Source organism: Melozone crissalis, unplaced genomic scaffold, assembly GCF_028551555.1.
Source record: "Melozone crissalis strain CALT ecotype California unplaced genomic scaffold, PUWL_Pcris_2 ptg000023l_1, whole genome shotgun sequence".
Classification (NCBI taxonomy): Eukaryota; Metazoa; Chordata; class Aves; order Passeriformes; family Passerellidae; genus Melozone; species Melozone crissalis.
In genome coordinates, this window is record NW_026535801.1 from 19,063,378 (window position 1) to 19,080,717 (window position 17,340).

Here is a 17,340-nt window from a genome sequence, read left to right on the forward strand (position 1 = left end):
TCTGATACTACTTAAAGGCTAATTAACCATGATACTACTTAACTGGAAGCAAAGCCTTATTTTGCTGAGTGATTTGTAAAGATTTAAAATAATTTGGCCCTTATTGAACTGCTAATAATGTAGGCAGAAGCAAACCCTTAACATCAGTAAATCTGCACCAAGGAAGACAGCAGCACATTGATTTCTGAACACAACTCAGCTACCTGAAATCCAGGGCTCTCCACTGTGCCATTCAACAGCCATATTAATATCAATATCCCACAGTTTTTCTTCTCAGGCACAGTGAGAAGTGTACATACCTATGTGAGTGGAAGGACCTTGTGTTGCTGGAAGCAAAATGCCTGTCTGTAAATAACAGGAACAGGCTTGCTGACATACCTGATTTTCTGTATAAAGACTTTGTTGTTTGTTTTTTTGTTGGTTTTTTTTTTCATTTAAACAGAGCTTTGTTTAGATACACAATCACTTCAATCCAAGATTGAAACATTATATGAATTTCAGAATTAAGGGCAGGATGCTGTGTGCTTAGTAGCCATGGGATTAGTAGCTTTGAAAATTTTCACTGCAGCAGATGACTGTTTTACTCTCTGAGGGCGTATCCCATTGTATGTTTCATAATGCTCTTTTCACAGAAGGGTCATATAGGCAGTTGTTCTGAACTCTTCCTCTTCTGTGCTCTTCACCAAGTTGCCCCAAAGAAAGAAAGGAAGGCAAATGGCCTTATGTGAAGCTGTAGGAAAAACTTGCAGATGAAGGAGAAAGAGATATGTAATTGGTACCAAATGCTGATGCTTCCACAATCATAGCTAGAAAAAGCCTGAGCACTGGGGAAGAGTGTCTGAAGGCAGAGACTGTAATGTGAAAATTTAAATACTTTTCTGGACCATTGACTGAGACACTCTAGGCAAGACTGTAATCATAAGCTTGGGACAACCATATTTTTGCTTGATTTATATAACTTTTTTTTTTTTTTAAATCTGCAACATGCAAGTCTCCAAGTATAAAAAACCACTATAGGAAATAATTCCAATACTGCTGTGAGAGAAGATAGGATGGGTTTTTCTGTGTGTGTGTGACCCTGGAATCCCGTGTTTAACTAGCAGTTATGTGAAAAGCAATGTGTTACCACATCAAATCCATAGATGTCTGCAAGATAAAATTGCACTGTGGGTTTTATCAGGGAGAAGCTGCATTGAGTTTTCATGGCTCCTGAAAGGCCAGCAAACTCAGTGTCCCCAAATTGTCTGTGCTTCACAGACAAGCACTTTAGGTAAATAATGACTGCTGTAGTTACACCACCAGAATTCGGCTGTGCTGTTCCAGTTTATAAATAGCTTTGTCTAGAAATCAGATAGCAGCATGTGCAGGTGTGAGTCATTAGTGCAGGAGACACAATGATGTGTGGAAAAAGCATGGCTCACATCCAAACCAGCCCACACACTTTCATCAGCCCCTTGAAGTCTGCAGCACAGAAAATAAATTTTTCAAGTCAGGATGCTGAAGCCCACCCAGACTTAAAACTCAAAGGTGCACTAATATGGAATTCAGTGCTTCTTCCAGTACCTTGTTGATCAGTCATGCTCAAAAGGCAGGTTTTAAAGTCAGTAATTTACTGTCTTGAGTTAATTACCACAATTTCAATTAACATACACAAATATGTGTCAAAGCTGCTTTCTGTAAATCATTGTTTTAGAACACATACTTGTAAGTTCTAAGGGATTAAGGAAATGTCCAAATTATTATTTGATTTTCTTTTTAAACCTTCGCGAGTTGAAACTGGAAACAGTTAATGATATTGACCTCCTTGGTTGGAGAGTTAATGGAGGGTGTAATGAAGAAATCAACAAGTACCAAAATAGCACTTGGGATAAGGTGCTGGTTTTGGAGAGAATTTAAAGGAAAGAAAAAGGAGCTTTTAGTTCAAGAACATTTAGTTTTAACTATTCTGGCAAATTTTATCCTTTCAAGGCTTAACTTAAGCTGAAAGGGGATACCTTCAGTCCTGATGCCAGTGACGATTCTCAGCAAAAAAACTGAATTTTCAAACAGGATTCAAGTTATTTTTATAAATAAAGTTAAAAGACAGAAGTAAGTGAATCCTTATTCATATGAAAGCACATTTGCATCCTAGAACTGGTATATTTTCTATACTGCAGCTTGAATCATTGTTTATCTTCATAAATTGTACATTTTACTATTTGTTGGACAATCTTTTTTGCCATATGTCTTCTTTTTCCTATTTTTGCAGTGAAGAGAGAAAAATGAGGCACAAGTTTGGATCACTTTCTCTAAATTTGAGGTTAGGTCTTGCCAAAAGGTACCATATACATTTTTGCTTACTGTCATTGAGATTACATTTAGGATTCAAAGTTCTGTGCAGAGATTAGAATCTTCTTTCCCTTTTCTATCAGCACATTCTTGTGTATGGGCTAAACAAAAAAAATGTGGTATTTGGACATCCTGGTAAATGTAGAAGAGCATTATCCAAAAAGCAGGGAATGTCAAACCATTCAGGCTGTATGAAAAATCACCTGGTTCCACAGAAATTCTGTTAATATTTATGCTCAGCTTCTTCTGACTGACATCTGCCAGGAAAGGGTAAAGAAAATTTAATGTCAGCCTGCCTTCTGTGAAATTGGTACAGCCAGAATTGATTAAAAATAGCCTGAGGCATAAACCATCTTTCCACATTTTAAAGAATACAAAATTCTGTAAAGCCATGTAAATCCAAATTATGATGTCAGAGGTATAACTAAAGTGATGTAGATCAGAGCACTATTTGGCTCAGTTACTTTTCTGCTATTGTTTCTTGAAACTGTGCTCATCATGAAGGAGAGGTAATATGTAATTTTTCAATACTTTTCTGTAAATAGTTTTATTAAGAAAGCAGTTCAGGAATTTTTCTGTACTTTGTGATGGGCTTCCAAAATCTCATTTCATTTGAAACAAATAAAAATTAGCCTTCTTCTTCCTTCCTGGGGTTTTAGAAGTTATTCTGTTTTTTTGGATTCAGGTTACTTTTAATTTGTCACCAATTCAGTAGTTGCCAACCTCAAACCACTAAAAATAGATAAATTTCCTTCCAGCGAATTCTCTGTCACTTTACATAGTGACTCTTCTAAAGATATTATTACTATACAGTGTTTTTTTTTCTTCCTCAGATATGAACTCAATGTGAGGGTTTGAGCTGTTTTGTTAAAGGCAAAGATTTTTAGGGTTTATTCCCCGACTTCCTCATGTGAAACATTTCACAATGTAATGGGTACAGATTACAATATATGTTAGAAGTGCTTTTAATCAGGTCTGGAAATGCAAGACAGATACCAATTCAGATTGCCTAATTTGTATAATCAGATTCAAATAGCAACATGTGTCAAGCATGTCCAGTTGTATAATCAATTCTGCTAGAATAAGATTCTGTGCTTTTGCAGAAACATTGCATTCCTGAGAAAAAATTTTTGAGTAAAAATAATACATTGAAAATACACTACATTCCTTGTCATTATTTTTCATCTTAAAAAGTGGAAAGAAGAGTTAGAGCAACTCTCTGTAGAAATGTATGAAGAGTAGACAGGTGCCACCAGCATGAAGTGCCATGACATTCAGTACAATATTAGTCACTAAATACACATAAATTCAAAATAGGCAAATGTAGAAGACCACTGGAAAATTTCCCAATGTTGAGGAGAAACTCAAAAAAATGATGTAAGGATGTATGTAAAAAGTATGATGTGATTATGTTGTGTTGTGGTGCTTCTAGGTATTATGGAAGAAAGGGTCAAGGTACAGATGCATCTTGGTTGGAAGAGAGATGTAAAATTATGTGATGAAAGGAAGGGGCACTTATGCTATTTGTTGTCCTTTGTGGGATATTTCCATTCAGTTGAAGATTTTTTCTGTTTGAGGGTAAAATTTTTGTTGCCTAAGAAACACTAGAGGCTCTCTGTTTGACAAGCAGTAGTGTAAGGGAATAAAGTTGGTATCTTGAGTCCCTGGCTTTCTTTTAAGCTGTCACCAAATTATGCATCTCAGTTAAGAAAAGTTGCTTCACATTTTTTTCTAGTGGAACAGAACCAACCACTTCCATCCCTCTGGAATCAATGCAAACAGTGAGAAGTTGGGTGAGCTAAACTTATTCACATCAGGCACAATGTAATCTGGTTGGTTAATGTGCAGGATTCAGGCTTTTCTGTTCCAGTTGGAGCTTCAGCTGGAAAGGTTTTGCTGACATTGGCTACTTCAGTCAGGCAAAAATGGCCACCTTGCTGAAAGAGGAGCTCAGCATGGCAAAGGATCAGGCTTCTGCAGTAAGTTCTGCCAGAAACATTCACTCTTAAACAAAGCCAAATATGAAAAAAAGGCTGCTGTTCAAGTAATTTCTTCCTCAAAAATCACAAAACACATACTGAAGTATGTGAGAGAAAAACCTGAATAAGAACTTATTAACACCATTGGAATCTCAGTGCAGACTGTTATATATAAATTAGCTAAATTTCTTCTTTGTTAAACTGCACACAGCATTCATACAAGAGCAGGATTAAGTTTCCCTCATGACTACACAAGATGTCCACTTGTAGGCTCTTCAGTACAAGAATGTACCGGCTAGAGTCCAATAAAGGAACAGAAAGAGGATTAAGGAACTGAAGCATCTCCCCTGTGAGGAAAGGCTTAGGGAGCTGGGACTGTTTAGCAAAGAAGAGAATGCTCATGGTGGGGGATCTCATCACTGCATAAATGGGGGATAGAACAATACAAAGATGCATATCCAGGCTCTTTTCAGTGGTGCCAAGTGACAGGACAAGAGGCAATACATACACTTAAACATGGAAACCTCTGTCTGAAAGTCAGGATACACTTTTTTATTGTGGGAGAAAGAAGTTGCTCAGAGAGGTTGTGAAATCATCACCCTCAGAGACATTCAAAAGCTGTCTAGACAAAGAACTAAACAAAAAGCTTTAGGCAGTCTTGCTTGAGCATAGAGTGTTGGACCAGGTGACCTCCAGAGGCCCCATCCAGTCTCAGCCAATTTGTGATTCTGGTCCTGTATCTGCACTCTGGCTCTAAAGAGAAGATTTTAATTCACACAAAAATGAAAGAAGGCATCTTCATTCAGTTATGGGTAAGTCAAGAATTAGTAGAAGTAGTTTTCAGTTTGTGTACTCTAATACTTAAGGCCTGCAGGAGGAAGTAAGTGGATAAATCTATTTCTCCATAGACAAGAATTGGGAGTGGTAACTGAGTTGTAAGTAGAACTGTGACTTGAAGATAATATTCTCATTGCATGGATGCATGTGGAATTTGTCTCTTGGTTTCAATGCCACTCAATTAGCATGGTCAATTATTATATATATTGTCTGCCAGACGACAGATGAATGCAATTGAAATGGTAAGATCAAAGCCTGCAATTGTGTTGTAGAAAAGATAGCTTTGAGGCGATACTGATTAATTCACCTATGCCAATTTAGAGTTCTGATCTGCAATTCCTATTTTTAGCGTTGGTAGTATCAGTCTTCACAGCTCTCACTTTGCCAATACCAAGATCTTCCCATCTCATGCAGTGACATTTATAAAGCTGGTTCCACTGATTCAAGCATAGTGGAAGCCCAGGAGTCTTTCCAAAATTTTGACAAAATCTTTCTTTGTGACCTTTTTCCTCCCTTCAGATATCAGTTAAATTTTTCTTTGGCTCAGTTTTGCTGTCTCTAGATAAAAATTACTACCTGGCATTGCTGCTGTAAAACTTTGTTCATGGTCTGCCAAAGTGCTTTGAGGCACTGAGATTTAGGCACTGCAGAACTGCCTGCCTTACATAACAGCTGCAGGCTCCTGTGCCTGGGGGCTGGCCTCTAGTGACTCCTCTTCAAGCAGGGCAGAGCAGAGCAGCCAGACAGTAACAGCCCCTCCTGGGCTCTCGGGAAAGCATTACACTGGTTAAATGTTCTCTGTGAATTATCTCAGCTTGATTTTTTTTTAAAGGTGATTATATAATTTATGTATTTCAAATATAACTGATATTCATCCTTTGAAATAGAAGATCTTTATTTCCTCTCCTTCATACTTTATTTGTGGGTAGGAGTTGTGGTTTTGAAGATTCATGGCCTTTCGTGGTTCTTCTTATCCCTGTTTTTTCAGATGAGCTAATAAAAGCTGCTTAGCATTTCTCCTTAAGACTTTGCTACAAAACCCTGCCAATGTCCAATGGGTGGAAACTCTAGTTGATAAAGAAACATAATTTATAACTGTTCAGTTGATTTAAGGCCTTCTGCCTGCCCAAGACATAGCCCACATCTCCACCATCCAGGTTACCTTGCAGTGAGGAGTCTCTGTGGCTGTCAGTATGTTTATGTCACAGAAACATGTTGGTTCACATCTTTGATCACACTGCTGCAACTTTGCAGCCCTCATTCAGGCTGCCTGTAAGATGACTTTTCCTTGCTTTACAGCTCAACTTTACTGCATTTGCTGAAGTACTGGGGCTAAGAGCCAGTACCAGGCATTGGCTTGACCTTACAGGTGCTTACACTGGCATGGTGATGCTCCTTACCTGCTACCTCTGCTCTTTTTCAGTTCATACACATCTGATTTTAATAGAACCGCTGTCATTCCTTGTGTAACTTTTTTCTTCCTCTTGTCCTCATTTTCCTTACTGGAAATCCTGGCTTAATATCACATGCTGAATAAATGAGTGGCAGTTTGCTGGGATGGGGCTTATTAGTGGGCATCACTGATTCAGGTTTGTGTAAAATATAGAGGCATTTCCAATGAAAATAGCTGGATTTTGCATGTAGGAGATCAGATGAAGGGATCCTAGAATAGCAGACATTTTACATATATTTATTTTTGGCTTTCTAGTCTTTAGCAGAAATGTTTTCCTATTTCAGATTCATTTGGGGCAGCACCATTTAAAATGAGGTGCTGTAAGAAAACTTACGGTATACTTATTCTTCTTTTCACTTTATACCAAATACTAAATATAATGCAATGTCAAAATGTTTATGTCTTACCAAATATTGTTTTTAAAACAGGTTTAATAGCAACTTCCAATGTTTTTGGGTTTTTTGACAGTATAATTCAGCATTGCTTGTTTATTTTTTTTTTGAGGTTCATACCCTGGTAGTGAGGGGAATAATGGATAATATCTAGCTGTAAAGTGACTGGGTCAAGAAATTGTCAAATACCTGCCAGAAAAAAAAAAAAAAGATTTGTAGATGTGTTCTGACTGTATAAACATTTTTACAAGTGTATTATTATAAATCAAGTTCATTGCCTTGACTTGTTTTCCCAGTTTAGGGACCTTGGGTGCATAGCAGAAAAGAGAGAAGATGAGGTTGTGTTGACCAACTAGGGGGCAGTGATGGGGCCTGCAGAAAAGTCAGAGTTGGGCACATTTGGCTGCACTCCCACCCTTTCCTGCCCTTTGCTCCTGCATGCAGCAGTCTCCCGGTGCCATGGCTTGTGAGGACAGTGACCTACATAGGAGTCAGGCTTTAAAACTGTAATAAGTCTACTTCTACCAGAGACATGTTTTGTAATCTGTCTGGTGACGCAGTTATCTAGTTTGAATGTGTGCCAGTAATTCTGTGAGGCAGGAAAGTACAGAGCAGTGCTGAAGGATTGCTCCCGTGGTCCTTTTCAGGCTGTTTACAGACACCAAAAGCTTGCAGAGTTAGAGAGTGAGCTTTATAGGGCAGAGATGCTGCTCTATGTTTGCAAGCATTAGCACATTTTTATGGTACTCATTAATAATCACATGCAAATACAAACTTGAAAAAAAAAAGAAAAAGGCAGTAGAAGATTGGCCCAGGAGCCTCTGCAGGTTCAGTGATACACATAGGAGCTGTGTACCCTATTTGGGTGCCTACAATTCATGGAGTGTTTTTACCAACCAATTGTTCTTCCCATGCTTGGAGTGGAAAAATAATTTTGGTAAATATTTCTTGGATTTGTGAACTTAGATGACAATTAGATTTTATCAGATGTGTGGCTAGCCAGACCCTGCACAGCTGGCAGGAGGTAATGGAATTTGGAAGAGCGCTTGTGTTTAACCATTTTGCAATTGGATTTGGTTTATTGCTTTCAGAATTCAGTAGAATATTTCACCCTCTGAACCTATTTTGAACACATTAGGAAATGTTTTAAAGAGCAGCTGGCTTCCCTGATTTGGTTTCACGTATGCCCACAAAACATCTATCACTTTAAACTACAGCAAAAACTTTTCCTTTGAAAGGACTTCTTTTCTCTTTCTAGGAAGGCTGTACTAGCTCCTTTCCCCACAGGCTCACCAAGCAAGCTGTGTAAAGAGAAGTGGCTCCTGTGGCCGCTAAAGAAAACAACTGAACCAGACAGGCATTTGCTGAGAGCTCAACCTGGAGTTTGTGCCAGAGTGAGTACACAAGCATTACTGAGAAGCTTCTTTCTTCTGTCAGACATAAGAATTGTTTTCTTTTCTGACCACAGGCAGGGGGTGCTTGGAGTGTGCCAGAAGCCGAGTTAGACTCCATTGGATAGCTGTGGCAGCGTGTGCTCTCGGAGAGGGCTCCGTGAGGGCAAAGCTGACGCGGGGGAGGCAGGGTAAATGTCACTGCATTTGCTGAAGCTGAAGTCAGGGCTGCTTTCCAGCCAGCAAGCTCACATTTCCCCTCTGCAGTGTGCTGCCATTGCAGCACTGGCTGGTTTTCACCATTAGCTAATAACTTTCTGCATTGCAGCTCTGCACGCATGCAACTTTGTTGCTTTTATATTTTCCTCTCGTAAGAGGAAATTTCAGAATTTACTTCCTGTGAGGTACACAATTCTAGAAAATAGCCTTCTTTTGCTGCTGGAACCAGCAGGGGTTTTTCTTATGCAGCAAGGGAAGAGTTTTACAGATTCCATAAGGACCCTCATCTCCAGGCTGTGCAGTGGAGGAAGAGGTGGTATCTCTTGATAACATGCATTGTCAGAAAGGGCTTGGCCAGAGGTCTCCTTCCTGTTTCTAATGACAGAAAGATTTGTATCGTATGTGAAGTGATTGTGAAATCCAAACCCAGATGATGAAAAGAAACCCTAATTTTTAGCATTTCAGAGGAACACTAAGAAGCATTTTACTAACTTATGTATTCTATGTCTCATCATCTGTGAAAAGCTGGATGAAAGGAAAAGGAGTGTCACATCCATCTCAAGACACTGCTGCTGTAGTGTAGGTGTCCAGATGCTGATGTGCCCAGACAACTGTGTAACCAGGTGTGGAACTTCTGGCCTGTAAAACTGTCATCATGAAGAGGACACATATGGAAGACTGCCCTTTAAAATTCTGAGGGGGCACTGGTGTGGTTCTGAACTGATGCTGTAAAATAGAAGTATCCACTAACAAGCACAGTTTGTAGCTTACTTGTCCTAGTATTTAATACCGCAGAATCTGGAAATGTTTCACACTTCCAAATACCAAACTCCTGCTTCAGTTATTGTTGTGGATTTGAAGGTTGAACTTTGGGGCTACAGTTCCGGAGGTGTGTGGAGATACTAAAGCAATGGAAATATATCCTGTGGGAAGCCAAAAGTAACTATGGTCAGGGCAGACATCCGATCTTACTGGTGTAGTTTTGAAGTAAAGATAAGTAATCTTCAAGACCTAGCTGAAAATGTAAGTAGTTACATAACCGAATACTGAAATTTCTTGTAATTATACTGTTTGTTTCCTTGGTAGTTGTGTTTTAATACTCCTAACATACAACAATGAAATAATAGAATTTCAAAAAGAAAAAAATGAGATATTGAAGGTTCCTATTACTACTACTTCTTTTCATAGGTTTCCTGCCCTGATAAAATATTGAACAGTTTTTGAGTTCAGCTTTTTAGCTTTTGAATGTTGCTGTGAATTTGTGAGGTGAGTGTAACTGCTACCCACTGATACTTACTGGGGGGTTAATGAAGAGAAACTGGGCCAGGTCACTTGGACCCTGAATGTCCATGTAATTCACAGTATAAACTTGCTAACCTGAAGTTACTGTATCTGAATACCTTACAGTTGTCATGAAAAAAATCCAACAAAAACTAATGTCTTTTAATATCTCAGCACATTCATCAGCCTAAACACCATTTTTATAAAATCTACTATTACATACTTACTGATGTGTTTATCAATATGTCACATAGAACTGTGATGAATCATTGCAACTACTCCTATTTGACAAAATAATTTAATGAGGCACATCTGTTAAAACTGGTTTTGATTTTTTTTCAATCCTGCCTATTTGCTTTCTTTGAAAATAACTTTAGTAACTCTGCAGAATACTTTCCTTTAATTAATTCAAAATAGACGTGGAAGGTAATTATCTTTCAGATATATTCCCTTTTGCTTCAAAACTATTTTTTAATGGCCTTCAGTTTAACAAAGGGAAATTACTTTATGTACTTCAGAGGGGTATGCTGCATGTTCTTCCACAAGTTTCACACAAAAACTTTGTGGCATGGGCGTAATGGAAGCATGTAGCATACTCAACCTTTGGGCCAGTTCTTACCCTGGAGCACCAGGAAATTAGTAATTAGTTATCTTTCACTTAAAAGGAGGGGGAAAGGATGTGTCTGTCTCGTGGTGTCATGTGCCATTTCCTCAACTTCTTACATTCTCTTTGGAGGGAAAAATCCCTGAAGTGAGAATCTGGCTTAAAAATACCAGCTGTGGCTCAGACAGATAGGAGCTGAATATGACATTATTCCATATTTTTATGGAGTGTCCACAGTCATAGCATAAGCATGTTAGAGGTGCTTGTAAAATAGTCTTAATAGTGCAGATCTAAATCTGTAATCTGAAATAATGCAATAGCTGCTTTCTATCCCATTGAGCAATTTTGGTTTAAGAAGTCTTACTTAAAATTAAGGTGCCATAAGAAACATCTTCATTCTTTGTGTACTTGGTGCTGTATTACAACTTGCCAAAAGTGGTTTAAAGAAAAGTCACTTTGACCATTCAGAGAGCACAAAAGTGTAAGAACAGCAGGCTTTTGTTTTGTCAATTTTAGGTAAACAGGAATAATTGAACGACAGGGTGATTCCTCTCTACCTGACAGTTTTTGTCTTGGTTTTTTTCTTCATAGTTGTTGACATTTATTTATTTCTTCTACTTAAGAAACAACTTGGTGTCCTTCTTAATTGCGATGCGCCTTATACAATTAGTTTGAGTGGTGACAAGAGTGATGTGTGTCAGTGGCTTTCCAAGCTCTTAAGATGTCATAAAACAGTGTTTTATGGATGGTAATTTCTGTGTATAGATCCAGTGGCTTGGAGTTTGGTGGTTTACAGTATTGCAAGGTTTTATTTTCTTCTCACTAAAAAGAAATTTTGGCTAGCTGGTTTTGTGATGCCTGAAGGTTCATAAGCTCCTCTTGTGCTTTCCTTTGTCACAGGGCCACATTAATTTTGGGAATGGAGATTCCAGTGTGGAGACAATAAATACTACTATTTACCTATTAAGTAAAAATATATCCATTATTAAGGATATATATCCTCATTAAAATATATCCTCATTAAGGTATTCAGAATTTCAGTAAAGGCCAGATTTTTCTTAAGTTAACTTTTTCTGCTCTGATCTCTTACTTGGCTGTGGTTTTTAGAACTATTACAAGAAAATATAGATAGGGAGGTTTTTTGTTTCATTTGAAAATAAAAAATAAAGTGAAATAAGCAAAATTCTCTCAGAGAAACTCTGACTATTAAAAAAATTAATCCCTCTTATCAGTTTTTTACATTTGTACTTTATTTTTCATTTTGTGTACTCTGTCCTGTAGATCTGGTGTGATAGTTGGCTACTTTAATTACTGCCTCTTCAGAAAGGTGAGTGTTTGTAGAGTCTAAAGTGTCATTTTCCTTACAGCCATAGGTAGCTGTGATGGGACGAGGATGAAAGTAGGGTGTTTCCAAATGAGCAGTATAAGTGTGCACCCTTACAGTCTGCAGTTACCATGACAGAGTACCAGGTGTAAAGGTACAAAATTCAGAGGATCTGAGGATCCTTTCCAAAAGCTCATCATTACTCAAGCACAGACTAAGCAGGTATGGAACCAGTGGAGTGCTCAAGGTAGATAAAGTATAACAGCAGTTGCTGCTGCTTCTGTTCTTCTGGGTTCTTTCCTCAGATATTCTCAATAGCCCACGTCTCTGGGTTAGCAGTGTTTTTCTAATTAAACAGAACTTTAAAGACAAATGCCACTCTCTTAATGCCAAAGTTTGTCACAGACAGGATTTCTTACAATAGACAGGCAGACCAAAGAGAAGAAAGGTTAGCTGCTGCAGCATTCTTTTGGCTCTGTAAACAGCAGAGTGCCTCAACTCCCACTGGCTTTGCAAATGTTAAGGCTATTCAGCAGCTGTAAAATTTACTAAAAGTCTCAGACCTAAGCCTGGGAACCACTCAGGAGTGACAGTATGTTACAGATTTCTTACCAGTGTGTGGCTTTAAAATGCTGGGTTTGTACTTTGATCCATTGTCATCCTTGTGAAGTGCCAGTCCCACAGCTATTCAGCTGTTTGACTGGTCCAGTTTGCTAACTTCACACAGCCAACCTAAAATCATTTTGGGCACCTCAAACTATGTTCCCAGTCCCTCCTTTTCGATCTTTTGTAATGTACGATGATACATTAAGGCCCAGTTTTTCAAGCATGTTCTTTTAACTTTTTTTTTTAACCTTCTTTGAGAAGACAATCAGTTTTCTGACTAATAGTGTAGGATCAATGTGCTGTGTTCCACTGTGCTGGTATTCTCCAAAATCTATGTAGAATTCCTCAACAGGAATGTGACTCAAACTTGCTTCTTGAGCTCAGAACAAAAAAGCAGTCCAGAGAAATAAAGAATGTTTTCTAGGGAAGCTGTACTTTCTACAGTAATTTAAAGTAGTCTTCAGAAGACATTTTATAGGGTTGAGAATCCACAAATTGCCAGAGAAATTGTGGAGGACCCAGACTTCTGGGACCTGTGAGCTTAATTGTATTTGTTCTTTCCTAGATATTTGATCTCTTTCCATGCATCAGATGTGCCTTGCCCATGATAATTTCATTTTGTGTTTAGTGCTCTGCTGAAGAGTGAGCTGAGACCTTCCTGTGATGTGTCCCCTGAGTTTAGGTCTCTTTACTAGAAAGAAATTGCTGTAAACAATTGCAGTTGTTTTTAATTACTGTAAGTTTCTTTCCATACTAGGTGATGCAGATGTACCTCCCCTTCTGTGGGATTGCCATATCCAATGCCCAGCTATTTGCAGCTTCAAGGAAGGAATATGACAGAAGCAGGGTAAGTGCAAAGTGTACAGTGGACCAACATCAAACTTTAGTCTTTTGCTCCTGCAGGTTCCAGCTATGCATATGTGTTTGCTAAGCAGACAGTTCTTTTTCAAAAACTATATTTTGAAAAGATCCCTGTTTTGATGGAGGCAGCAAGCAGACAGTGTGGGAGGGAAATCCACTTGTAGTGGTGGCTGTGGCTTCCTGATGTCAGTTCCACATCTTGAGGTGCTGAAACAATTGCATTTGTGGCACAGACGGTGCAGGAGAAAGTGTTACTTAGGCAGAGATTCAAACTTTCATAAAATTCTGCTCATCTCAAGCCTCTGCCATTCTGAATTTTTAATATTTAGTTCATGTGCAAATAATGTGGATATATCTTTATAAAATTAAGCAGGGAAAAAAACCCTATATGTGAAGGGTTTTGACAGCATGTCTCCATAGAATACACACTCATGATTGCTGGTGCTGTGCATGCATTGGGACAGGAGGCTCTGAAGTGAAAATAATGCTCTGCTGCCCTGTCTTCCCTTGTCAGAGAGGTCTTTTATTTTTTGAAGAAACAAAATGGTAATTTTGAGGGGTTTTTAATAATAGTTGGCTTCTTTTTTATCATCCTTTCTACAATGACAGGGAATTATATTTTTGTTAGCTTGGATCACAGATCCAGAACTTCAGTAGAAATACCTCTAGTATTATACCTCACAGTATTGAACCTGCTATTCCTTGACAAAGTATTAACAATTCATTTCAATTTTGTTGCCATAGTCATTAAGACCTTTCTTTGAATGAAGATTTCAAGGGATCACTCATATAAAATCAATCCCAGATATGAAACTTCCTTTGCAATGCTCCGTGTATTTATTAGTTTACAACCAATACAAGTTTTCTGTCCTTGTATACAGGCTTTACTGGAAGTAGTGAATGACCTCTTTGAGGAACAGACTGACTTAGAGAAAATTGTCAAGAAAATAATGCATCGGGCCCAGACCCTCCTGAAGTGTGAGCGGTGCTCAGTGTTACTTCTGGAAGACATTGAATCACCAGTAAGTAGAGCTGCATGTCATGTGTAAGTACAGAACAGCAGGTGTTTTTCAGGGTGTCTCTATCCCAATAGGCTTATACTGTGATAGCAGTAAGCTTTTACACTGAGCAGGTGAAAGGGAAATCCAGCTTTCAGAATAATTGAAGTATTTTTGGTTTTTTGCAATTACTCTGTCTACTTGACCCATGAATAATTATTTCATTGCAGAGCTCTGTTGAACACATGGATGTAAACTGTATGAAAGTATTTGACAGTTTTGACAGGGTCTTTCACTGGGACTTTGCAGTAACTGATATTCATAGGGTGTGAGAACCTCTTAAAAAATGTTTGAAGTTTTTATGAGTATTGTTATTAGTAATAAATTAAGTGGCTGCCTTTATATTGGTAGCTCTCTCCAGTGTTTTCAGGCTATTCAATTTAAGCTACCCTCTTTTCCACTGATTTGAGAAGTAGTTGAAGGATAAAACATTGTTTTTAATATCTCTTTTTCCCTACCAAATTATTATTTTTGTATTCACTGATTCTGCAGTTAATTATTTGTTGCTAGGCTTTGACAAGTCAGAGACAGAATCGTAAATTTGTTTGTATGGCAGAAAAAAATCCCCATTCCTTTCCTTGGAGGAAAGATATGATTCACATTTCATTTCAGTTAATAAAAATTAAGAACTTTCAATGGAGTATGCCCTAAATTATACCAGCTTTCCTAAAAGCAAGATCAAAGTTTTTATTTCACTTATGTTCTCTACTATAGAATTTTAATGTTTCTAGTTCATTTTCTCTTTCTAGATTCCCCTAGCCACCCTCCTCCCCAATTTTATAATTGCAATATATAGTTCTACTACATTCTTCTGAAATGTCATTGTGTTTATAAGTATAATATGATTTTTATTTTTCACAGTAATGTCCATTGTGTTAGGAAGTTGTGGGTGGCAGTTCATTTTTCTGCTCTTGGTACTATTTCTGCCTTTGAGCTTGGAGGGGCTTTTCCCAAACCACAAGCAATGAGTTCTTATTCCTCTAGACAAAATTGTGAAATATGGACAAAAATCTTAAACTTTTTCTAGATGGTCATAAATCTTAGGTTAATTTGAGTAGAATAGCATCTTACCACCCACTTGGTAATTTTTACAAGTGGCAAAACAGTTATTTTCCTGATTTTCTCCTGTTTTGGAGGGTTATATCAAAATAGCTCTCCTTAGAGTAACTTAATGCCTAACCACGTCTAAAATACTGTCATTTGTACATTGTGCAGAAAGCTTTTATGATTCAGAAACAAAGTGAAGATGGGAACACATCCAAAAATAAGGCCTCTGTTCTGTGTCATTTTTTGCCACTCCTAGGATGTTTCACTTATGTGTTCCTGACACATATGTTCAAGTGTGATTGGTTGCAGTTAGTAATGCAAAGCTGCCTTTCTGTTTATTTTCCTATATTAAAAAAGTGAGTAAAACTCCATAATACATGTCCCAAAAGCCTTTAAAGGGAAGCATATATGCTTGTGGAAAAGAGTTTTCTGAGAGAATCTGAAGATAGAATTTAATTTTACATTGATTTTTAGGGAACTGTGCACAGCGTGTATTTTAAACATGAATTCTCCATTGAGAGAATACAAATTTGTACTTTTATCCTAAGACTATTGGATAAAAATACAGTTTAAGCAGAGGAACCTTACATTACTGGTTTCTTAGATGTTTATTTATCTTAATAGCAATCTTAAGTTACTTCTTTTGTGACAGGTGGTGAAATTTACAAAATCTTTCGAATTGTTATCTCCAAAATGCAGTGCTGATACTGACAACAGGTTAGTGCTCATGTCTTCTGTGGTTATGGATAACTACATTTTTCACACAGTTTTCAGGTCTGCTTGGTCAAGATTTTATTTTCTGATGGAACTTTGTGTAGATCTGATTGAAGGGTGTGAGCCTACATTTTTTACTCAGACAAGACACCTGCTTGCTTCAAATGGAGGCTTGCTTGAATGAATATATGTCCATATATTTTTTATATATGTATGTTTGTGTGTGTATACATGCACTAATGTTGTATCGGTGTCTCAGGTAAGAAACCAGGGGAAAACTGATTTTTTATGGTTGAACTCATTGATAACATGAAATTGTTGTTTTGCTTGATTAATATAGAAGTAAAAATTACAAAATTATTTTAGATTGTTGATCTCTTACAAAATTGTTTTGTACAATTGTGTTGAGAGGTTTACAGTAAAATTTTATTTCTGCTGTTGTAAAATTGGAAAGCCTAGAAACTACAGAGCATATGTATTTCCTAGAAACTGTGTTCCTGTGACTAAATCTTGTTTGGGAGCCCAGTCAAAATGGAAGTATATGTTTTGCTTAGTAGGATCTATAAACACTTATAAAGGGCCAAGTTTAAGTAGCAAAAGAAAGATTTTTGTTCATGTGAGGTTGTTATATCAATCCCTGCAAGGTTACACCACTGGTAGCAGTTCGCATAAAATGTCCTATATAGCAAACGAGGGGATGAGGATTCAGGACTATTGTGAGAACATTTTTTCCATCTTGCAGGGCTCAGTGTTTATCACACAGGTTTTATGCAGATTAAATCATACTGATTCTGAAGGAGAATTTTCCATATCAAATGGCTGTCATGGTGATAAACCTTTTCAATTTTCAAGGATTGATTTCACATCATTAGAAATGGGTAGTGTTAGAAAATTTCTAAGATGTGCAAGCTCACATCAGAGTCCCGGGCCACACAGAAATATGGGTAGAAGCTATCTCTTTTCCATGTCCTGGTAAGGGAATGATGAAGCAAATGGAAAACAAGCAATAAAAAATAGGAAGATTTAAATATGATTAAATAATCTGTTGATTCATCTGGGAATCACAAATTGCTTTTGACAAAGAGTTCTAGAGTAGCAGTTGGTCTTTCCTAGGGGGTGAAAATACATTTCTTTTATTCAGGGACAGGAGTATGAATCCAGGAATGTGGTTGTTATTCCTGTTTTTCTCAAACTTGATCAGTAGCCAGATTAGTCAAAACAATGTAGAGTGGTATCAAGATAACCA

The 17,340-nt window shown here is 37.6% G+C and overlaps 1 protein-coding gene across 2 annotated transcripts in view; it reads left to right on the plus strand.

The window, feature by feature from the left end:
• The window catches only part of PDE11A (phosphodiesterase 11A), a 104,325-nt gene that overhangs the window by 26,987 nt on the left and 59,998 nt on the right, over positions 1 to 17,340 (plus strand). The window contains exons 1-4 of one of the 2 annotated variants that reach the window (XM_054277865.1): positions 8,294 to 8,383; positions 13,172 to 13,261; positions 14,157 to 14,297; positions 16,033 to 16,097. In XM_054277865.1, coding sequence (XP_054133840.1) covers positions 13,175 to 13,261; positions 14,157 to 14,297; positions 16,033 to 16,097 — 293 coding nt within the window. In that variant the 5' untranslated portion in view covers positions 8,294 to 8,383; positions 13,172 to 13,174. Of the gene's footprint in view, positions 1 to 8,293; positions 8,384 to 13,171; positions 13,262 to 14,156; positions 14,298 to 16,032; positions 16,098 to 17,340 lie in introns of those variants that run through there. The other variant, XM_054277864.1, reaches the window with a different exon arrangement.